The sequence below is a fragment of the Nuphar pumila genome, chromosome 8 (assembly GCF_984573655.1).
Source record: "Nuphar pumila chromosome 8, dmNupPumi1.hap1.1, whole genome shotgun sequence".
Taxonomy (NCBI): Eukaryota; Viridiplantae; Streptophyta; class Magnoliopsida; order Nymphaeales; family Nymphaeaceae; genus Nuphar; species Nuphar pumila.
In genome coordinates, this window is record NC_143256.1 from 28,114,317 (window position 1) to 28,133,064 (window position 18,748).

The 18,748-nt window shown below is 37.7% G+C and overlaps 1 protein-coding gene across 1 annotated transcript; it reads left to right on the forward strand.

Annotated features, from left to right (window-relative positions):
* Window positions 1-381: 381 nt before the first annotated feature.
* LOC149829855 (polygalacturonase-like) lies at window positions 382-7,491 on the forward strand. The gene is made up of 5 exons (XM_090015315.1): window positions 382-562; window positions 4,978-5,339; window positions 5,946-6,235; window positions 6,642-6,870; window positions 7,225-7,491. The coding sequence occupies exons 1-5, from the start codon at window positions 382-384 to the stop codon at window positions 7,444-7,446; spliced, it is 1,284 nt and encodes a 427-aa protein (XP_089871441.1). The 3' UTR covers window positions 7,447-7,491.
* The last annotated feature ends 11,257 nt before the right edge of the window (window positions 7,492-18,748 follow it).

Genomic DNA, 18,748 nt, shown 5'->3' on the forward strand with positions numbered 1-18,748 from the left:
AAATGGTATGGCGATGTCACAGGTTCCAGCAATGACACGACTCGCAACTGAGGTGCCCTCTGGTTAGCGCTCAAATGGAAAAGAAACGAAGAAGAAAAGAGGTGAGAAGAGGAGGGAAAGATGATGTTGCAGGCGGGTCTCACGACGACAGAGATGGGGGTTAGGGAAGAGGGAGATCGATTGGTAAAAAGATTGCTCGCTGCTAGTCTTGCACAAACAGGGGAAAGGAAGGAAAAATAGGGAGATGGTATCACGGTGACGGCAAAGGATCGATCGTCGGTCGGCGCACCGATGGGTAAGAGATAAAGATGAGGGGAGGAAAAAGAAAGGAGGAAATCAGGTTGTGTGAGAGGGAGGGTGAACAGGAATGGGAAAAGGAAGATGAGAAGTGGAGGGGAAGATAGCATCAGAGGGAAGAGGTCGGCGATGGCCCACAATGGTGATGCCCTTTGGCCGACAGGGGTGTTGACGACGATGCGGCTCCGGCGAAGCCGCAAATGGGGAAGAGAAGAGGAAGGAGAAGACACAGGGAGGGCGGCTGCGTACAGTGAAAGGGAAAAAAGTACGAGGTCTCCAGAGCGAGCTGTCAGATGGTGGGTCACCGAAGAGCGGGGGCGGAGAAGGCGAGCAGCGTGGGGGCGATCGACGGAAGAGAAGAGATATATATATATATATATATATAGAGAGAGAGAGAGAGCAGAGGGAGGATATAATTTTGTGCCCTAGATGGACCATTTTACATCGAAAAATAGTGATAGATTAACGACGGAAAAATTCTGTCTCAAAGTCTATCGCTAATTAGCGGCGTAAAAATTTTGTCGCTCATCTATTGCGAAGTTGCAATAGAGTTTGAGACAAAATATTTTTGTCGCTAATTAGCGACGGATTTTGAGACAAAATTTTCCAGTAGCTAATTTCGCAACTAATTCCAATTTTATGAACAACTAGTTTTCTCTAGCTAATCTGTCGCAAATTTACGACGGATTATTTTTGTCACAAATTTCCGTCGATAATTAACATTTTTCTTGTAGTGAAAGGGAATGAAAAGTTGATAATTTCTGTTCCTCCCTTAGTTTTGAGATAGATCCCAATTCTCTAGCTGTATGCAAAATGAGCATATATCATCTTGAGCTACTGTTTGACTTGGGACCTCATATCAAGGGTCCATTGAAACTACCTATATATTTCCCCTAGCTCCTCTGTCTTGCTTCAAGTCACTGTTGGGTTGCAATTCATCAAGTTCTCTGTTTGGATGTTCTTAAGCTACGTTTTGGTGGTTTGGGACAATCAGATCATGGGAGCCAGGCAGGAGTGGAATAGAATACCCGAGTCCATAAGGATCTATTTGGATTCATTTTGATATTTTTTAATATTTTTATCATTTGAATCATTTTTTGTATTTATATATTGGATCATTGTGTTCAATTTATATCTTAATTAAGATAATTTTTATTTTTTTAAGAATTTATCAAATTAGATAAATTACTTGGATTGGGATTTGGGAGACCTCATCTGTAAAAAAGATGAGAGCTCTGTGTAGAATTCAGAGTTAATTTGAGATTGAAATTAGTATTTTCAGTTAAATTTTCTGTGATTTTCTGGCTTTCTAGTTATTTTCTCATATTTTTCAATTTTCTCGGTTTTCATGCATAGGAATAGCGTAACATATTTTTTTATTCGCGAATCAAAGAGTTCGATTTGCATCAGAGCCCCACTCCACTGGAGATATTCCCAAATCTAGAGAGGATTTAATAAGGTGTTCCCAAAAGGGGAATTAACTGGATCCCAAATTCCTTATTTCCCTTGTAAAGTCAAAGCTACATTAATAAAATCCTTTAAATGGTTGCTAACTTGCGGCAGAGACTAATTCAGACAGCTAAAAGGAGCTGCTGAACCGTATTAGGATGAGGATAATGTGCGTTGGGTGTAGGACCATAACGTGGGTGATGTAGCTGACAGTTTAGGGTAATTAAGATAGTGTCCTGCATGTTGTCAGCATGCATACCCCTCGCTGATTATATATAGTTGCTCCCATGATGTGAGGTTCACACTAACGTGGCTACGTCATTAAGTAAACTAGAATTAATGATTAACATGATAAAAGGAATCATTAGGGTGTAGGTTAATACATGGGAAACAGAAAAGAATGATTTTATAAGGAGACTTAACTGGCTATTCACTTGAGGAATGAAAAAAGACAAGAGGAAACTGACGGGACCTTAGCACATCATGTGCCAAGTTCATGGGCTTCAACAATTTAAACGTACGGTCAAACGTTACCCTTAATACGTACTAAATGAAGTTGCTCACATGGAAAGCACACTATTTTTTCTCTAAACTTTACTGTAATGACAAATGCAACACACATTCCTATTGAACAAGTAGAAGCGTCTCATTTATTGAAACTGGCAAGTTGGCAAAAATACAAAATGTTGATATCCACTTAACACATTCATTTGATATAAGCAGCTACAGTTCATTTATTTATTTTGACCTAAGGATAGTCTTATCACGCTAAAAAAACACCTATATATATATATATATATATATATATATATATATATATATATATATATATATATATATATATATATGTGTGTGTGTGTGTGTGTGAAAATGCATAGGTACTTGATGAATAGGTGCTTAACTCATCCTTAATCACGCTGACCACGTTCTTGATGAAAGGTCAGCACGAAAAACAGTAAAAACACTAAAAAAAATGAAATTTTGCATGAAATAAGGTTTCAGCCGTGAATAAAAATGCAGCTAAACGGCCCACTGGGATACGTGTGACATTTTGAAAATGGTTTTTAGCAGCATTTTTATGTGTCACTAAAGGTTCCAGCAGAATTTGGACCTTTAGTGGTGTTGTACAAGTGCGGCTAATCCCCTTTTTGTGTTTTTACAAAAAAAAGTTTGCGCATCCATCGTGCATGGAATGAACGCTCATCAACATCAAGTAGGTGTTCAAGCACCTATTGGTTAAGCACCTGCAAATCACCTTATATAGATATATAGAGAGAGTGATAGGTAGCTGCACAATCCATAGGAACGCAACTCCGTGTGGAGTGTTGTTGAGCGTCCATCGCGTGAGTGATGAATGCCCAACATTTTTTTTCGCAAAAAAATGATCAAAGCATGAAAAAATCATAAATTGAGAATGATTTTTTTTTTGCCTAAACTCATCGTCAACTCAGCCTGAATCGGCCAACTCATCCTAAATAGTCAAACTCGGCCTAAACCATTCTAGTTGAGACATTTAATGAATATAAATTTTAAAAGAATTTTTATAACGAAACCAACAAGAAGTAAAGACGGTAAAACTACCTATTTAGTTCTTCTTTCTTATCATTAATGCTGAGGTTTTTCCTATACCATGCAAATTTGAGAAGTGAGCAGACATGGCTTAGTGTCCTACTATTTGCCAACATTGAGTGTTAATTGCATGGGATATTAATTTAAAGTTAAACCGTTTAGGTTGGGTTTCACGCTTTTGACCTTCAATTGTAGTTCTCTCTCTCTCTCTCTCTTGGGGGTATGGACTCTAATTACCTAATACAATGATATCGCTTGACAGTTTAAACTCTAATTACCTGATGTGATGATCTCTTTTATTTTTTGTATATTCTCTTAATTTATTAGATATTTAGAATTTAGATAAATTTTATCCACTGTTCTTTTGCAATTAAGTTTTGCTGGCCAAAGTTGAGTTTAACTAAAACTTATAGGCAAAACTTATTTTGCTGGTGGTCGAGTTTCACTGAAATGTTGAGATTTGCTAAAACTATATATATATATATATATATATATATATATATATATATATATATATATATATATATATATATATATATAGGTGAATCTTAGTTTCAATAGCGATGAGTTTCACTAAAATAGTATAGGCAAATCTCAATTTGGCTGAAATGGTGAGTTCCATTGTTTCATGTTTTAGCTAAAAGGGTAAAATCATAAAAAAACATTTTCAAATTCAACAAAAATGGAGCGGGTGGGTATTGAGAAATATTGAGATATTTTAAAGCTATTTTGTGAAATAGCATTATTCTTAAGGATTATTTTTCAAAAAATTAAATTGCCAGACTGTTCAAAGTCATTTTTTATTTGTTTGTAAAGAATAATAACCCTCGAGGGGTGATATGACTCGCAACACACAAGCCAACCGCCTCTGTATTCTCAACTCTCAACTGCCATACAACGAACCTTAAAAAAAATAACCCATACGAAGCTGTACTTTTAAGATTAGCTTATAAGCAATCGCTGCCTCATCTTTGCTTCAAGTACATCTGAGAGTGACAGCCACTAACCGATCGGTTAATTAGGTCAATGTCTTGGGGTTTGCATAAAGGGTGCACACTCGGCCTGCAATCCATACGTGTAACCTCTGCTTATGTATAGGTACTGAATTGAAAATCTCCAGATCAGGAAGGGGAATTCATGAACTTGATTATTGTTACCGAGAAATGGCCAAACATGCCCTTAGTTGGAAAGGAAGACCTGTAATATACAAAGGATGCAAGATACAATACAATATCCACAGGTAGAATATGTAAATTCTTTTTAAGTTATTGGCTTATGGATTGGATTTAGTTAGGACGTGACATCATTTGCTTGCTAATGGAACTTTAGAGAAAACTTTTGGTGACTTCAGAATTCATGTTCAAAGCAGAGCCAATGAATTCTTACTGATAACCTTTGTCATGTGATACTTACGCGAGCAGCCTTTAAATTATATAACTTGGGCGGTATTATAAATTAACAATGATTACTTAAGGCACAAAAAAAGAAGAAGAAAATGTTATTCGGTGGCTCTATATAAGCAGCACCACTCCCTCGTTTCTTCCAATCATTGGCAACTCTCTCTCTCTCTCTCTCTCTCTCTCTCTCTCTCTCATATGGAAAAGCCCATTAGCATCTTTACCCTTCTCATTTCCTTGGTTACTCTACCGTTGGTAAATGGAGACTACAACGTGCTGAGTTTTGGTGCCAAGGGCGATGGAGTCAGTGATAACAGCAGGGCCTTCCTTAATGCGTGGGCAGCGGCATGCGCATCACGGGTGCCGACGAAAATGTATGTGCCTAAAGGGACATTTATGCTGTTCGCAGTATCGTTCACTGGTCCATGCAAGGCCCGCTCTATCACCGTTCAGATCGACGGAAACCTCGTGGCATCAACCAATTATGGTGTGTACAGTACCACTGGATATTGGCTCAGGTTTGCCAAAGTAAGTGGATTGAGAATACAGGGAGGCAATTTGGACGGGAAGGGAACTGCATTGTGGAAATGCAAGGCCAGCAAGCGCCCCTGCCCTACTGGTGGGCGGGTAAGTCAGCAAAAAAAAACACAGACACGAAGAGAGAGAGAGAGAGGGGGGGGGGGGGATTTGAATGGGGAATGAGCAGGACAAGTTTCATTTCTTGTCCAACCAGCAATTGCGCTTGGGAGTGCTGGCCATATATGTCCATGAGTGGGGCCCACCATAAGTGCCACGTGACGTAAGTGTTGGTGGGGGCCCATCAACTTGTGGGCTGCACCTCATATGTTGCCTGTCTCTCTCTCTCGTGTCCTATTTCTCTTAGACGTAGATTAGATGGATCAAAATCTCTTTTTTTTTTTTGGAAGAAAGGAAATCAAAAGTAGTATATTGATATATGTATCGATAGAAACCGTTTACAAAAGTGATGAGGCATCACCTTAGCAGAAGACAATACTAACACAGATTACAAAAGGTTTGAAAACTGACCAATTGCTTCAGAAAATTCCAATTCGGTTTAACCATGCAGAATCTGATTCGAGACACTTAATTATCCACACCCTAGATCTCCTTAACCTCCCAACTGATCGTAGTCAGAATGCTATCGATTGGACGATTCAATGACCTTCTACGACAACATCATGACTGATTATGTACCAAATGGCCTTTTTGCAGTCACTGCTTCTGAGCAATGTGAAGGATGCCAAGGTGAGCGGCCTAACCTCAGTCAACAGCCAACTCTTCCACATGGTCATCAACGACTGCGTGAATGTAGCAGTTGAAGGTGTGAAGTTGATCGCCCCTGATGCAAGCACCAACACGGATGGCATCCACGTGCAGCAGTCCATCGGTGTCTCAATCACAGACACCGGCATCAAGACGGGCGACGATTGCGTATCTATCGGTCCAGGCACTCAAAACCTTTGGATTGAGAGATTATCATGCGGCCCTGGCCATGGCATAAGGTAATTCAATTCAACAACCTCACCTTGCTGCATTTACGCATTTCCAGAAAATCACAAGAATGTGCGTACCGTATGCCTATATTGCAATTGTGTATGCTTAAACAAGAAATATTGACATGCTTGATGGCAAAACCATTTATGTTTAAGACTGACAAAAGTAAAATGTCTTATTTTCAATCAAACTCTTGAAGCTGGTCATAGTGCTTGGTGATCATATATAGAGTCTTGGTCATACAATTTTCAAGTTGATGTTGTAGGTCATTAATTAATGAAGAATCAAATGGCACACACATATTATACGTACATATGGTGATGCCTGTTGAAGAGTTTAGGCCAATGGTCAATAAAATTTTGAACGCAAAATTTCACGCTAACCATGGTTAATAAACGCGTGTGTTGGTTGCAGCATTGGAAGCTTAGCGAAGGATGCCATTGAGCAGGGAGTTCAAAATGTCACAGTGAAAAACGCAGTGTTTACAGGGAGTGACAATGGGTTGAGGATAAAATCATGGGAGAGAGCGAGTACGGGGTTTGTCAAAGACGTGGTGTTTCAGAAGGTGATCATGAAGAATGTGAAGAACCCCATCGTAATCGATCAACACTATTGCCCTAGCAACCAAAATTGCCCTAAACAGGTACATATAATCCCCTGCATTGTCTTCATCATCATCATCATCACTACTCGTGAAAACTCTACCACTAGCTACCATCACCCCTACTGCTACTATTAACCAGCAAGTTAGCACCATGGGACCAAAACATGACCCATGACCAAATTCATGATTAAAGTAGTTTCTAGTAGTGGTAGAAAGGTTGAGCTCTTGACTTTGAGGGTTAAATTTTTGGGTCCCTAGCTACAAAAGCAATTAGTTGCCCGGGCGAACACACACACATTATATATATATATATATATATATATATATATATATATATATATATATATATATATATATTCCTTGAAGATGAAATTTTTGTAATAAAATGTGCAGAATTGGAGCATAACAATATCCCAGGTGACCTACAATGACGTGAAGGGGACATCTGCAACGCCGTTAGCGGTGAGCTTCGACTGTGCAGCAGGCACACCATGTCATGGGCTTAGCCTGATTAACATTCAGTTGACATACAACAATTTGCCTGCTAAATCCTACTGTGCCAATGCGGCTGGAAGGGCTGGTGGTATAATGATGCCAGCAAGCTGTTTATTGTAGCCCTATACGTACTGTTTATTGTTGCGCTACTAGACTGGGGTCTTCCTGTAGATCAATCCCTTGGGTTCGAGGCTATATGCGGTTAGCCTTCGTCGACCCTAGCTCACCCAACTAAACAATGTACACAACATGACTGTTCTAGCGTGAAATGAAAATATATTAGATAAAGCTAGCTGTATCATCCATTGTTTTGCAGGGCTTGAGCCCTAGTAGTTTGGAGGCTCCCTTGAGGAACAGCAAATTCACTACAAGAAAAATGTTAATTAGCGACAGAAATTGGCGACAAGTTATTTTCATCGCAAAGTTGTGACGGTTTAGCGAGAGAAAAATAGTCATCGCTAAAATTGAAATTTGTTGCGGATTTAGCGATGAAAACATTTCGTCTCATACTCCGTCGCTAATTAGCAACAAAAAAGTTCTGTGTCAAACTCCGTCGCAACGTAACGACGGATTAACGAAATAAGTTTCCATCGCTAAAGAAGTCACTACTTAGCAACGAATTTTGAGACAGAATATTTTCGTCGCAAATCCATCGCTATTTTTCGATATAAGCCCATCTAAGCCGCGACATTCTCTCTCCTCTCTCTCTGATTTCCCCCAAATCGAACCCTAACCCTCCCGTCTCCGTCGATCCTTCTGTCCGACCACCGCCGCCCCTTTTTCGACAACTCCACTGGTGCCTCCTCGCCGGGCGACCAACCCTGTCCGGTCACCTCATCCCCCCCCCCCCCTCCCCCCCCGCCCCCTCCTCTCTCTTGGTTTCTCTCCCTCTCGAGCCTCCTCAGTCGCCAGAGCCCCCCGTTCACGCTCCCTCTCGTCGCTGGAGCCCCCCGTTTGCGCTCCCTCTCCTCGCTGGAGCCTCCCATCCACGCTCCCTCTCATCGCCATCTGCGCTCCCTCTCCCTCAGGTGATTCCTCTCTCCTCCTACGTTGTCTTCTTCTTATTCTTTTTTTTTTGTCTTGGTCTGATAGGGGCCATTGGCCCCTGCCTCCTCCTTTTCAAGAGCCGCAGGGGCCTTTGGCCCCTGCACCCTCCACCCCTTCTTTTTCATCTTGGTCTAATAGGGGACATCGCCCCCCCTTTTTCATCTTGGTTCGGCAGGGGCCATCGGCCCCTGCCTCTTCCTTTTCAAGAGCCACAGGGGCCTTTGCACCCCCCACCCCTTTTTTTTTCATTTTGGTCCGGCGTGGGCCATCAGCCCCTACCCCCCCCCCCCCCTTTTTTTCATCATGGTCCAGTAGGGGCCATCGGCCCCTACTGCCTCCTTCTTTTCAAGAGCCGCGCAGGCCTTTTGGCCCCTGCACGTCCCCCACCCCCCTCCCTTTTTTTTTCTTGGTCGTATATAACTGTGCTTTGCAGGTGCGTAGCTGAACTAATTGTGTGATATTTAGTGCTAAGCATTGTATGCGGCTAAAAATGAAATGCAAAAAAAAAAATGCAAAGGCAATAGCATGCAAATCGGGTAAATACTCGGGGTGAGTAAGTGATGCAAGTGCATCACAGGTTATTTAATTTCTTGGATGCAACAATTTTCTGTTCACACACTCACTTAGTTATGAATATCTAGGACTGCTTTTATGGAGTTTGAAGATCATACTGAGCATGATTTTAATGTATGAAAATAGAAGTGCTCTTATTTTTAGAGTTCAGATTTCATGCTAGTCATGGTAGTAGTTAGCGGGATATTAGAGTGTGTTTGCTGCATATACATGTTTGACATTGTTTTGATATGATTGATTTGAATGTATTACAATATTTGATGTAACTGTATCCATGCTTGCATGCAGTTATTTTCAATTTGATTATGCCTTCTATGTGAAATTATATCATAAAAATATACTTCAAATGAATGTATCATGTTATGAATGAGTTTGCACATGAAAATGAATAATAAGTTATCAATGCTTCAAACATTCTTTAAATGAATGGTTTTGCACATGAAAATATTAAGTTTCAATGCATGCATCATTGTTCTTGTAATTGAATGACATTATATATATTTGTGTGTGTGATATATATATATATATATATCAAATCATTACATTTACCATGAATTCATGATAAATTTGATATTTTCTTCATCATAGCATTCTTAGGATTCTCTTTTAACTGGTTAGGATAATATTCGTAACTTCATAGGACAAAATGACTACAAATCGTGAATGGATGTACCGTAAGATAGTTGACAATGAAATATTGCTTGAATATATTGATGGTGTTGACACTTTTATTGAATTTGTAATGGCAAGTATCAGTACAGTGGATCCCACAGGTCGGATCAGTTGCCCCTGCACGATGTGTAAGAACAATCAATTTGCAGAACCTCATGGCGTTAGACATCACCTATACAGGAAGGGTTTTGTGAGTGATTATCAAAATTGGATGCTTCATGGTGAAGAATTTTGGAATAATTTTGACGCACGAGTGAATGTGGTGCACGATAATCCATATGTGGATTTGATATTTGATGCTGTAAGACAAGAACTGGGTTCTGCTATGGGTCCTAGAGATGTACCAACTAGGGTAGAGGAAGAAGCAGCAAATGATGCAGCTAGTAGATTTTATGATTTACTTAGAGATATTGATGAGCCACTTTGGAATGGTTGTGAGAGTCACACTATCTTGTTTGCAGTTCTTTAACTAATGAATTTGAAGTCCGAGTATAATTTGAGTCAATCATGTTTTGACTATCTATACTCTATTGTGAAGAGTATGTTGCCTAAAGATGAGAAATTGCCACAAAATTTCTATCGTGCAAAGGTTATGGTCAACGCTTTAGGTATGGGGTATCAAAAGATAGATGCTTATCCAAATCGCAACATGTTGTACTTCAAAGATCAAGAAAATAGAAGATCATGTCCGTTATGTGGACATCCTCGGTTCAATCCAATGACAAGGGGCAATGGTAGGACGAGGTCAAAAGAAGTGCTATACAAGTTGCTTCGCTACTTCTCTCTCACCCCTAGATTGCAATGATTGTATATGTCTTTGAGGACAGCTACACACATGATATGGCATGCAAATAAAGTTCGACATGATGAAGACAAGATCACACATCCTGTCGATACGGAAGCTTGAAAGCACTTTGATTGTACTCATTAGACCTTCGCAATGAAAGCGAGAAATGTTAGGCTCGGTTTATGTATAGATGAATTTAATTTATTTGGAGGTAAATCAACCCCATACTCGTGTTGGCCAGTATTTGTCATCCCATACAACCTTCCTCCTAGCTTGTGTATGAAGCGTTAAATCTTTTCTTGTCTCTATTGATCCCTGGTACGACGTCTCCGAGCCAAAATCTTGATGTATATTTAAGGTCATTGATTGATGAACTGAAAATACTGTGGGACGACGGTGTTCTCACGTACGACACCCAAAAAAAACAAAACTTCAATATAAAGGTTGTAATTCTATAGACAATTAGTGACTTCCCTGCATATGTTATGTTATCTGGTTGGAGCACACATGGGAGGTTGGCATGTCCATACTGCATGGAGAATACAAAATCTTTTAGATTGACGCATGGAAGAAAGCCGTGTTGGTTTGATTGTCACCGTCGATTTTTACCCAGCGACCATCCGTTCTGACGATAAAGGAATGCATTCAAAGCAGACATAACTAAAATAGAAAGTCCACCTACACAGTTGTCTGACATAGAGATTTTAAGACGATTGTAATACTTTCCATATGGACTGACAGATGCCCGTAGTGCGAGGCCCTTCCTTGGATTTGAGAAGGATCACAATTGGACAAAGAAATCTATATTTTGAGAAGTACCATATTAGCCGACCTTATTAATACGACATAATTTGGATGTGATGCATGTGAAGAAAAATGTGTTTGATAATGTGTTCAATACGGTAATGAATGTCAAAGGTAAAATGAAGGATAATTCGAAGGCCCGTATGAATTTAAAAGTAATATGTAAAAGACCAGAATTGGAACTCAAAGTGTATAATGGCAAAGTACTGAAATCAAAGGCAAGGTACGTGCTTGGACTAGATCAAGTAAAGCAGGTATGCTAGTGGTTGAGACCATTGAGATTTCCAAATGGATACGTCTAACATTGCTCGGGCTGTGAAGATAGACGAAGGACAATTATATGGGTTGAAGAGCCATGATTATCATGTTATCATGCAAGGGTTGATTCTCCTAGCATTCTATGATATGTTAGACAAATCTATATGGGGGTATTATCCGAGTTGAGTCGATTTTTTAGAACATTGTATGCATCGGAAGTTGTAGTAACTGAGGTAAAGAATCTAGAGGATTCTGTGAATGATTTGAATGTATTGCAATGTTTGATGTGAATGATTTGCAATGTATTACAATGATTTGATGTGAATGTATTGCAATGTATTCAATGATTTGAATGTATTGCAATGTTTGAATGTATTGCATGAAGTTATTTTCGATTTGATTATGTATCCATGAAGATATAGAGTTGTGTAACTGATCCAAATAAAATTTTTATTTGTTAGAATATGGTTCGTGGAGGTCATAGTGGTAGAGCACCCAGTGGTAGCCAGTCTCAACCTTCATCTTCACGGGCTGCTTCGATAGGTATATCATTTAACTAATTGCATATTTGATTAGTTTAAATGTGCATTGTATGAATTTTTAACTCAATTTTCTATAAGTGAGGTTTTGCCTGCACATGACCCACCTATACCATCTATTCATGCACGTCACGAGACAACGCTGAATGCAGGGTCTTTTCAGTCTGACACACGATGACTCATTCAAATAGTATATATCGATAGTCGATCATAAGTATTTTATTGTCACTTGTCCAATACTTATCTTATAAATAATATATATCAATAATCGATTGTTAATATGTATCAATTCATGTGCAGTGCGAGGTTTAAGCCACAAGAAGTAGTACAAGAAATTAGGAAGTCACTACTACAGCATCTTTCAGGACTAGTCGCTCAATGAAAAGAGTACCCGAAGGAGGTGTTGGATAGATTATTGTTCTCATTCATGGTATGTAATCGTTTATTATAACTAATGTGTTTCGTATTTAATTTTTTGTTATAGTCATGTATATTAACTTTTTGAAAGTATTTGTAGGCTTCGCATCGCTTCGCGACTGCGAACGAGAAGAAGGATGCGAGGGTAGTGTGGCAAAAGGTGGCTGCCAATCGATTTGCCGACATGTATAATATGAAGACTGCAGCAATAAAAGCAGCTGGTGGAATAGATGATCCACTACAGTAGAAGGGCCATGGCCCTTCTACTATCAGGAGAGATTATTCGGAGGGGATGTGCAACAAGTGGGCGAGCAATGAATTTCGAAATCGCTCAGCAAAGGCTGCACAAAATCAAGCAAAGATGCCCGATGCTCTTCTACACACAGGTAGATTTAGGACTTTTGGAATCCACCAGAAGAAAATGGTAACTCATCAATATATATGTTGTCAAATTTATAAGTATTTCTGCATACTTTTTAATTGATTTTTTTATCATTTAACTTTGCAGGAAGCAGAAAAAGGAGGCATTGTGCCTTACAATGATGTGTTTGTTGAAACACATAAACGTAAGAGCACGAGAGAGTTTATATCAGAGAAGGCGAGAGCGACATCAGTATGTATTTTTTGTATTAATAAACATTGTAATATACAAGTTACTATGAATTACGTTATCATAAACATTGTATTTCTTAATTATTAATTCATATTGTAATCATTACTTTGTAGGAGGCATACGAGCAACAGATGATAGAACGATATGACGATGACTCCACTCAACATCCGCCTTTTGATCCTGCAGCATGGGTGACTGCAACCGGTGAACCCAAAAAGGGTCATGTGTTTGGGTTTGGGAGTAACAGGAATACCACACCAGTCATTGCCTTCTGCAGCCAGGACTCTCATAGTTTTCCCGCTAGCATCAACTTCCACCGTCCGATTGACCTTGCTATGTCTTGGGATGGTGTCTGTCAGTATCTTGAGGACAAAATGCATGACTTTTTACTTGAAGTCATTCCCAACCTTGTCTATAATGAGTTGTGCAACTTTTTTCGAGACAGGAGAACTTCGCCTAAATTCAACATGAGCTCTGGTGCCCATCAGGTATAAAGATTCATATAATTTGTTTCATGTCGTTAGATTTCAAGCTAGTATATGCATGATTGAACACATATAAGCATGATTTCATCACTATAAAATTTTTTGACTACCTTATAACACATATATGCATGATTGAATCATTATGAAAGCTTTTTGACAACCTTAGAACAGATACAAACATTCTTTAATCACTATGACAACTTTAGAAGACATATGAGCATGATATTAGCATATATGAAAGTTTTTTGACTGCTTTATAACACATATATGCATGATTGAATCAATATAAAAGTTTTTTGACAACCTTAAAACACATATATGCATGATTGAATAACTATGAAAGTTTTTTGACTGCCTTAGAACACATATGAGCATGATTGAATCACTATGAAAGTTTTTTGACAACCTTAGAACACATATGAGTATGATATTAGCATATATGAAAGTTTTTTGACTGCCTTATAATACATATATGCATGATTGAATCAATTTGAAAGTTTTTTGACAACCTTAGAACACATATATGCATGATTGAATCACTATGAAAGTTTTTTGACAACCTTAGAACACATATAAGCATGATTTCGTCACTATGAAATTGTTTTACTGCCTTAGAACACATATATGCATGATTGAATCACTATAATTTTTTTTTATTGCCTTAGAACACATATATGCATGATTGAATCACTATAAAAGTTTTTCGACAACCTTAGAACACATATAAGCATGATTTCATCACTATGAAAGTTTTTTGACTGCCTTATAACACATATATGCATGATTGTGATACATAACACATTTATTTGACAACCTTATAAACATTATATGCATGTGTGAATCTCGGTAACATTTTTTTGACAACCTTAGAACACATATCTGCATGATTGAATCACTATGAGTTTTTTTTGTCAGTCGTAGAACACATATCTGAATTCTGTTATTGTCCTTCACTTTATTGCTAGTCTATGTGTCATTCAGCCATTTACTTTGATTGCATTAGACTAGGTGCATTGCATATAATTTATTTCAATATATTTTGTTTATCAATACTAATATTTTGGTTCTCTTGTAGGATGCTGAAGATGATCAGCGTAGAGGAGCTGATGGAGGCATGAATGGAAGGGCATATCGAGACAATGAAGAGGATGATGCTCCAAATCTTGGCTAGGATTAGATTCATCTGTTTAATTTGTTTCACGTACTTGTAACTAATTAAAACTTGGCAAGGACTGTACTGGAACTTATAACTTGTGTTAAATTTGTTTCACTTGCTTTATATATGTATTTTTTATGTGTACTTTATTTTTTATACATAGGTTATATAAATTGTATAACGAGAAATTTTTCTCGATATTCATATTTCAAAATATTTTTTTTTTAAATTTGTGATGAATTAGCGACATATATTACCCGTCGCTAATATCTGCCACCAATTTAAATCAGTCGATGTTTTGCGACATAATTTAATCCCTCGCTAATCCCTTGCTCAATTGGTGACAGATATGTATTTGTCATTAAATTTTAGCGTCGAAATACATTCCTTCGCAAAACCACAACAGTCCTTATTTAGCGACGGATTAGTGACAAACATTATCCGATGCTAATCTATCGCTAATTAGCGATAGATTGATGATAGATAAATTCTATCGCATTTTAGCGACCAAGATTATGCGATGGTCAATTTTCGTCGTTAATCCATCGCTAAACACGTTAGCGACGGAAATCAGCCATCACTAATCTGCATTTTTCTTGTAGTGATTGTTCTTTTCCATAATGCAATACACGCCTGTGCTAAATGTCTCTGCCTAAAGGTGAGTGGTCCAAATCATTTAGGTTAATCTTGTGCTCTTGTGTTACCACTTATTCTTTATTACAAAACAATAAGTGCATGATCTTGACAAGATGAACTCAAGCTAAGTGTTACATAAAAAAAAGTCATTACTTTTAAAAAAAATCCTGAAAATAGGAACTACCTTAAAAGGGCAAAAGGGAAAGATGACAACTTTTTTATTCATTCCAACAATAGAATTTTTTTTGAAAGAAAAGGTTTTTCTATTTTAAGCTGATATGGTTAGGAAAATTTTCTCTCATAGAGATGGAGAAAATTTTCCTACAAAAGATTTTCAGTTTTGATGGCAGCCCTCACCCTAATCATAATGTTGTGGCATTTTTCCAACTTGATTTGCTCATGCAACACAAAGAAGTGAAATTTCTTCATAAAGAAAGTTTCTCCTATAAAAAATTCTCATAGGCAAATTTTCCCTTTCATAAAGGATTTTTTCCAAATTTCAAACGTGAATGAGCAATTTTCGAATCCATGGAATTTGGGAAAATTGTAAACCAGTTCCCCTTAGCTCCCTTTTCTTTTATTTGTTTACAAAATGACAAATATCAAAGTTGACAAATTTTAGGATGATTATAAGGGATTTTACATTTGGAAAATGATTGTACTGTTCGCCAAACATGGAACATTTTTGCAAATTCCTAAAAACATTGTGAAATTCTTCACATACCCAAAATCATTGATTCTTGGCCTATTTTGGACTATTTTACCCCTCACATGTAATTTACGCAGACCAATAGACATTCGACAAATAACTTGCTGACTTCCAAAAGATTAAAACTAAACTAAGGAGATTCACATGGTATTTGCGTGGACCTACAAACATTCACACAAATATCTTATTAAGCTTCAAAAAATTAAAATCAAATTAAGGAGATTCTTATGATATTTGTGCAGATGTGCTGACATTCACATAAATATCCTAAGAACCTCCAAAAGATTAAAATCAAACAAAGGAGATTCACATGATATTCACATAAATATTTTATAAACATCTCAAAGATTAAAATCAAATTAAGAAGATTCATCTGATAGGTGTGCAAACCTGTAGATCACCTCCAAAAGATTAAAATCACAAACTAAGGATATTTACATAATATTTGTGTAAACTTGCTAACATTAGTAAAAATATCTTGCGAACCTCAAAAAAGATAAATTCAAACTAAGGAGATTAGTATGATAGTTGTGTAGACATGTGGACATTTGTACCTGTATCATATGAATCTCTCAAAGATTAAAATCAAACTAAATGTGCAGATATGCTGACATTTGCACAAATATCTCACAAATAAGGGGTGGTCATCGGGTATGGTTGGGTCGGCCCGATTGGAGGTCCGTAAGGGTCTAACAGGCTCCAACATAGTCAGAGCCACCAAGAGCCTGACTCGACCATTGTTGGACTTAGCCCAAGTTTTTTTGGGCTTGGGTAATTAAGTTTAGCACAATACTCGCTAAGTAGGCCTATATCAAGCTACTCGTGGCGGAGCCTGAGGTCAATGACAAGAGAAGGGCTTGCCAAACAGAGGGTGTGGAGCCATTTTCAATCCATCAAGTGATGGCAAGAAGAAATCCCAATCCCAACAAATTCACCAATTATTATGAAATTCACCAAAATCCCAACACTAAGAAAGATATGGCAACAAGAATTTTTTGATAAAGGAAGAAAAGACATAGTGAATCTCTTGATTCCTTCACAGAGACTAGAACAAAGGAACCAAAACTAGATCCAACTAGGATTAAACAATGCTTGAACTAGACCATTTGTTTACCAAGAAACAAGAGAGAGAGAGAGAGAGAGAGAGAGAGAGAGAGAGAGAGAGAGAGAGAGAGAGAGAGAGAAGCCAGCCATTTCTAGCCAACATTCGAGAGAGGTACCGGGCATTGCCAACACTTTAGTAGTGTGCATGTCGCACCACAAAACACCCGCTGATGGTGCTTCCAAGTTTTCTTCAGTGGAGAGAGAGAGAGAGGTTGGGGCATGCCTCCCCACCTCACATCACAGAGACACCTGTCTCATGACACTACTACCCGTCAATCTTTAAAGACTGCAATATCTTCAAAAAAAATTTATTTCTAAAAATGGTTTTAATGCAATGGGAAAGTGTTATCACCCTAAACTCATGAGACTAAGAGGGTGTTGTGTGTTCTCCCCGAAACACAAATTGCCTGTTCCGGTGTGTATGGAGGAATATTTTGGGACCCGCAATAATTCATATGCCAATGTTGCCCATGATGACTTTATAATAAAATAACATATAAAAAAGGTAGATATGCTTTTGACAGAAATGTCCTCCCGTAAGATAGATATGCATTGGATGAAAATGTCCTCCCGCTCCCTATAAATAGATTTGCACATTCTGCCTTTGTTTTTAGCTTGTGTTACAACACATGGTCGCCTTCTCGTTCCTGCCTCGTGTTAGATAGAAAACTTTTCTGGGTTCGTTCCTACCTCATGGAGATAACTATAAATCAAACGACTAGTTCGATCATTGTTGGGCATCATAGGGGGATTTGTCGACCATCTCTTTTTGCAGTCTTCTCTTCTTTGTTTTCATTAGGCAGTATGGGAAAAAGCAATGACACACAAACATTCCAACAAGTGCTATTAAGGTCACATCGTGAGTATCTTTCCATGTCATCATGCTATTGTTGAAGAACGTATGTCATCGTGAGTGTCATTAAGGCATTGTTTTGTTATTGTAGGTAGATTTTATCGTTTCAATGGTCGGAAACTTGAAGACATTTGTAAGACGCTGAGACCTGTTGACAAGAATGCTTGGTTACAGATGCGAGCAAGGGCTTCTACCCCATCCAATATCATTCATTCACTTAGTATATTCAATGTAACGCAAATCACGGTTGTAGTAACATGTATATTGATTTATGAGATATTGTTTTGTTTATTAATATCAATTTGTAATATATTATGGTGAAATATTGTATATCGATTTGTAATATATTATGTGTTTTCTAGTGTCAATTTGTGAGATATTGTTTTGCTTGATAATATCGATTTGTAATATATTATGTTGAATTGTCGTATATGGATTTGTAAGATATTATGTATTTTCTAGATTTGTTTATGAGATATTGTTTTGGTTGAAAATCTCAATTTGTAATATATTTTATTGAATTTCTGTATATCGATTTGTAAGATGTTAGTTGTTTTCAATGTCGATTTGTGAGATATTGTTTTGTTTATTAATATTGATTTGTAATATATTATGTTTAATTGTTGTATATCGATCTGTAAGATATTATGTGTTTTCTAGTGTCGATTTGTGAGATATTGTTTTGTTTGTTAATCTTGATTTGTAATATATTATGTTCAATTTCCGTAAATCGATTTGTAAGATGTTATTTGTTTTTCAGTGTCAATTT

Coding starts and splice junctions, on each gene's coding strand:
- LOC149829855 (XM_090015315.1), top strand. CDS start 382: ATGAGAAGTGGAGGGGAAGATAGCATCAGAGGGAAGAGGTCGGCGATG. Junction 5,340..5,945: donor CCTGCCCTACTGGTGGGCGG/GTAAGTCAGCAA, acceptor GCCTTTTTGCAG/TCACTGCTTCTGAGCAATGT. Junction 6,871..7,224: donor ACCAAAATTGCCCTAAACAG/GTACATATAATC, acceptor TAAAATGTGCAG/AATTGGAGCATAACAATATC.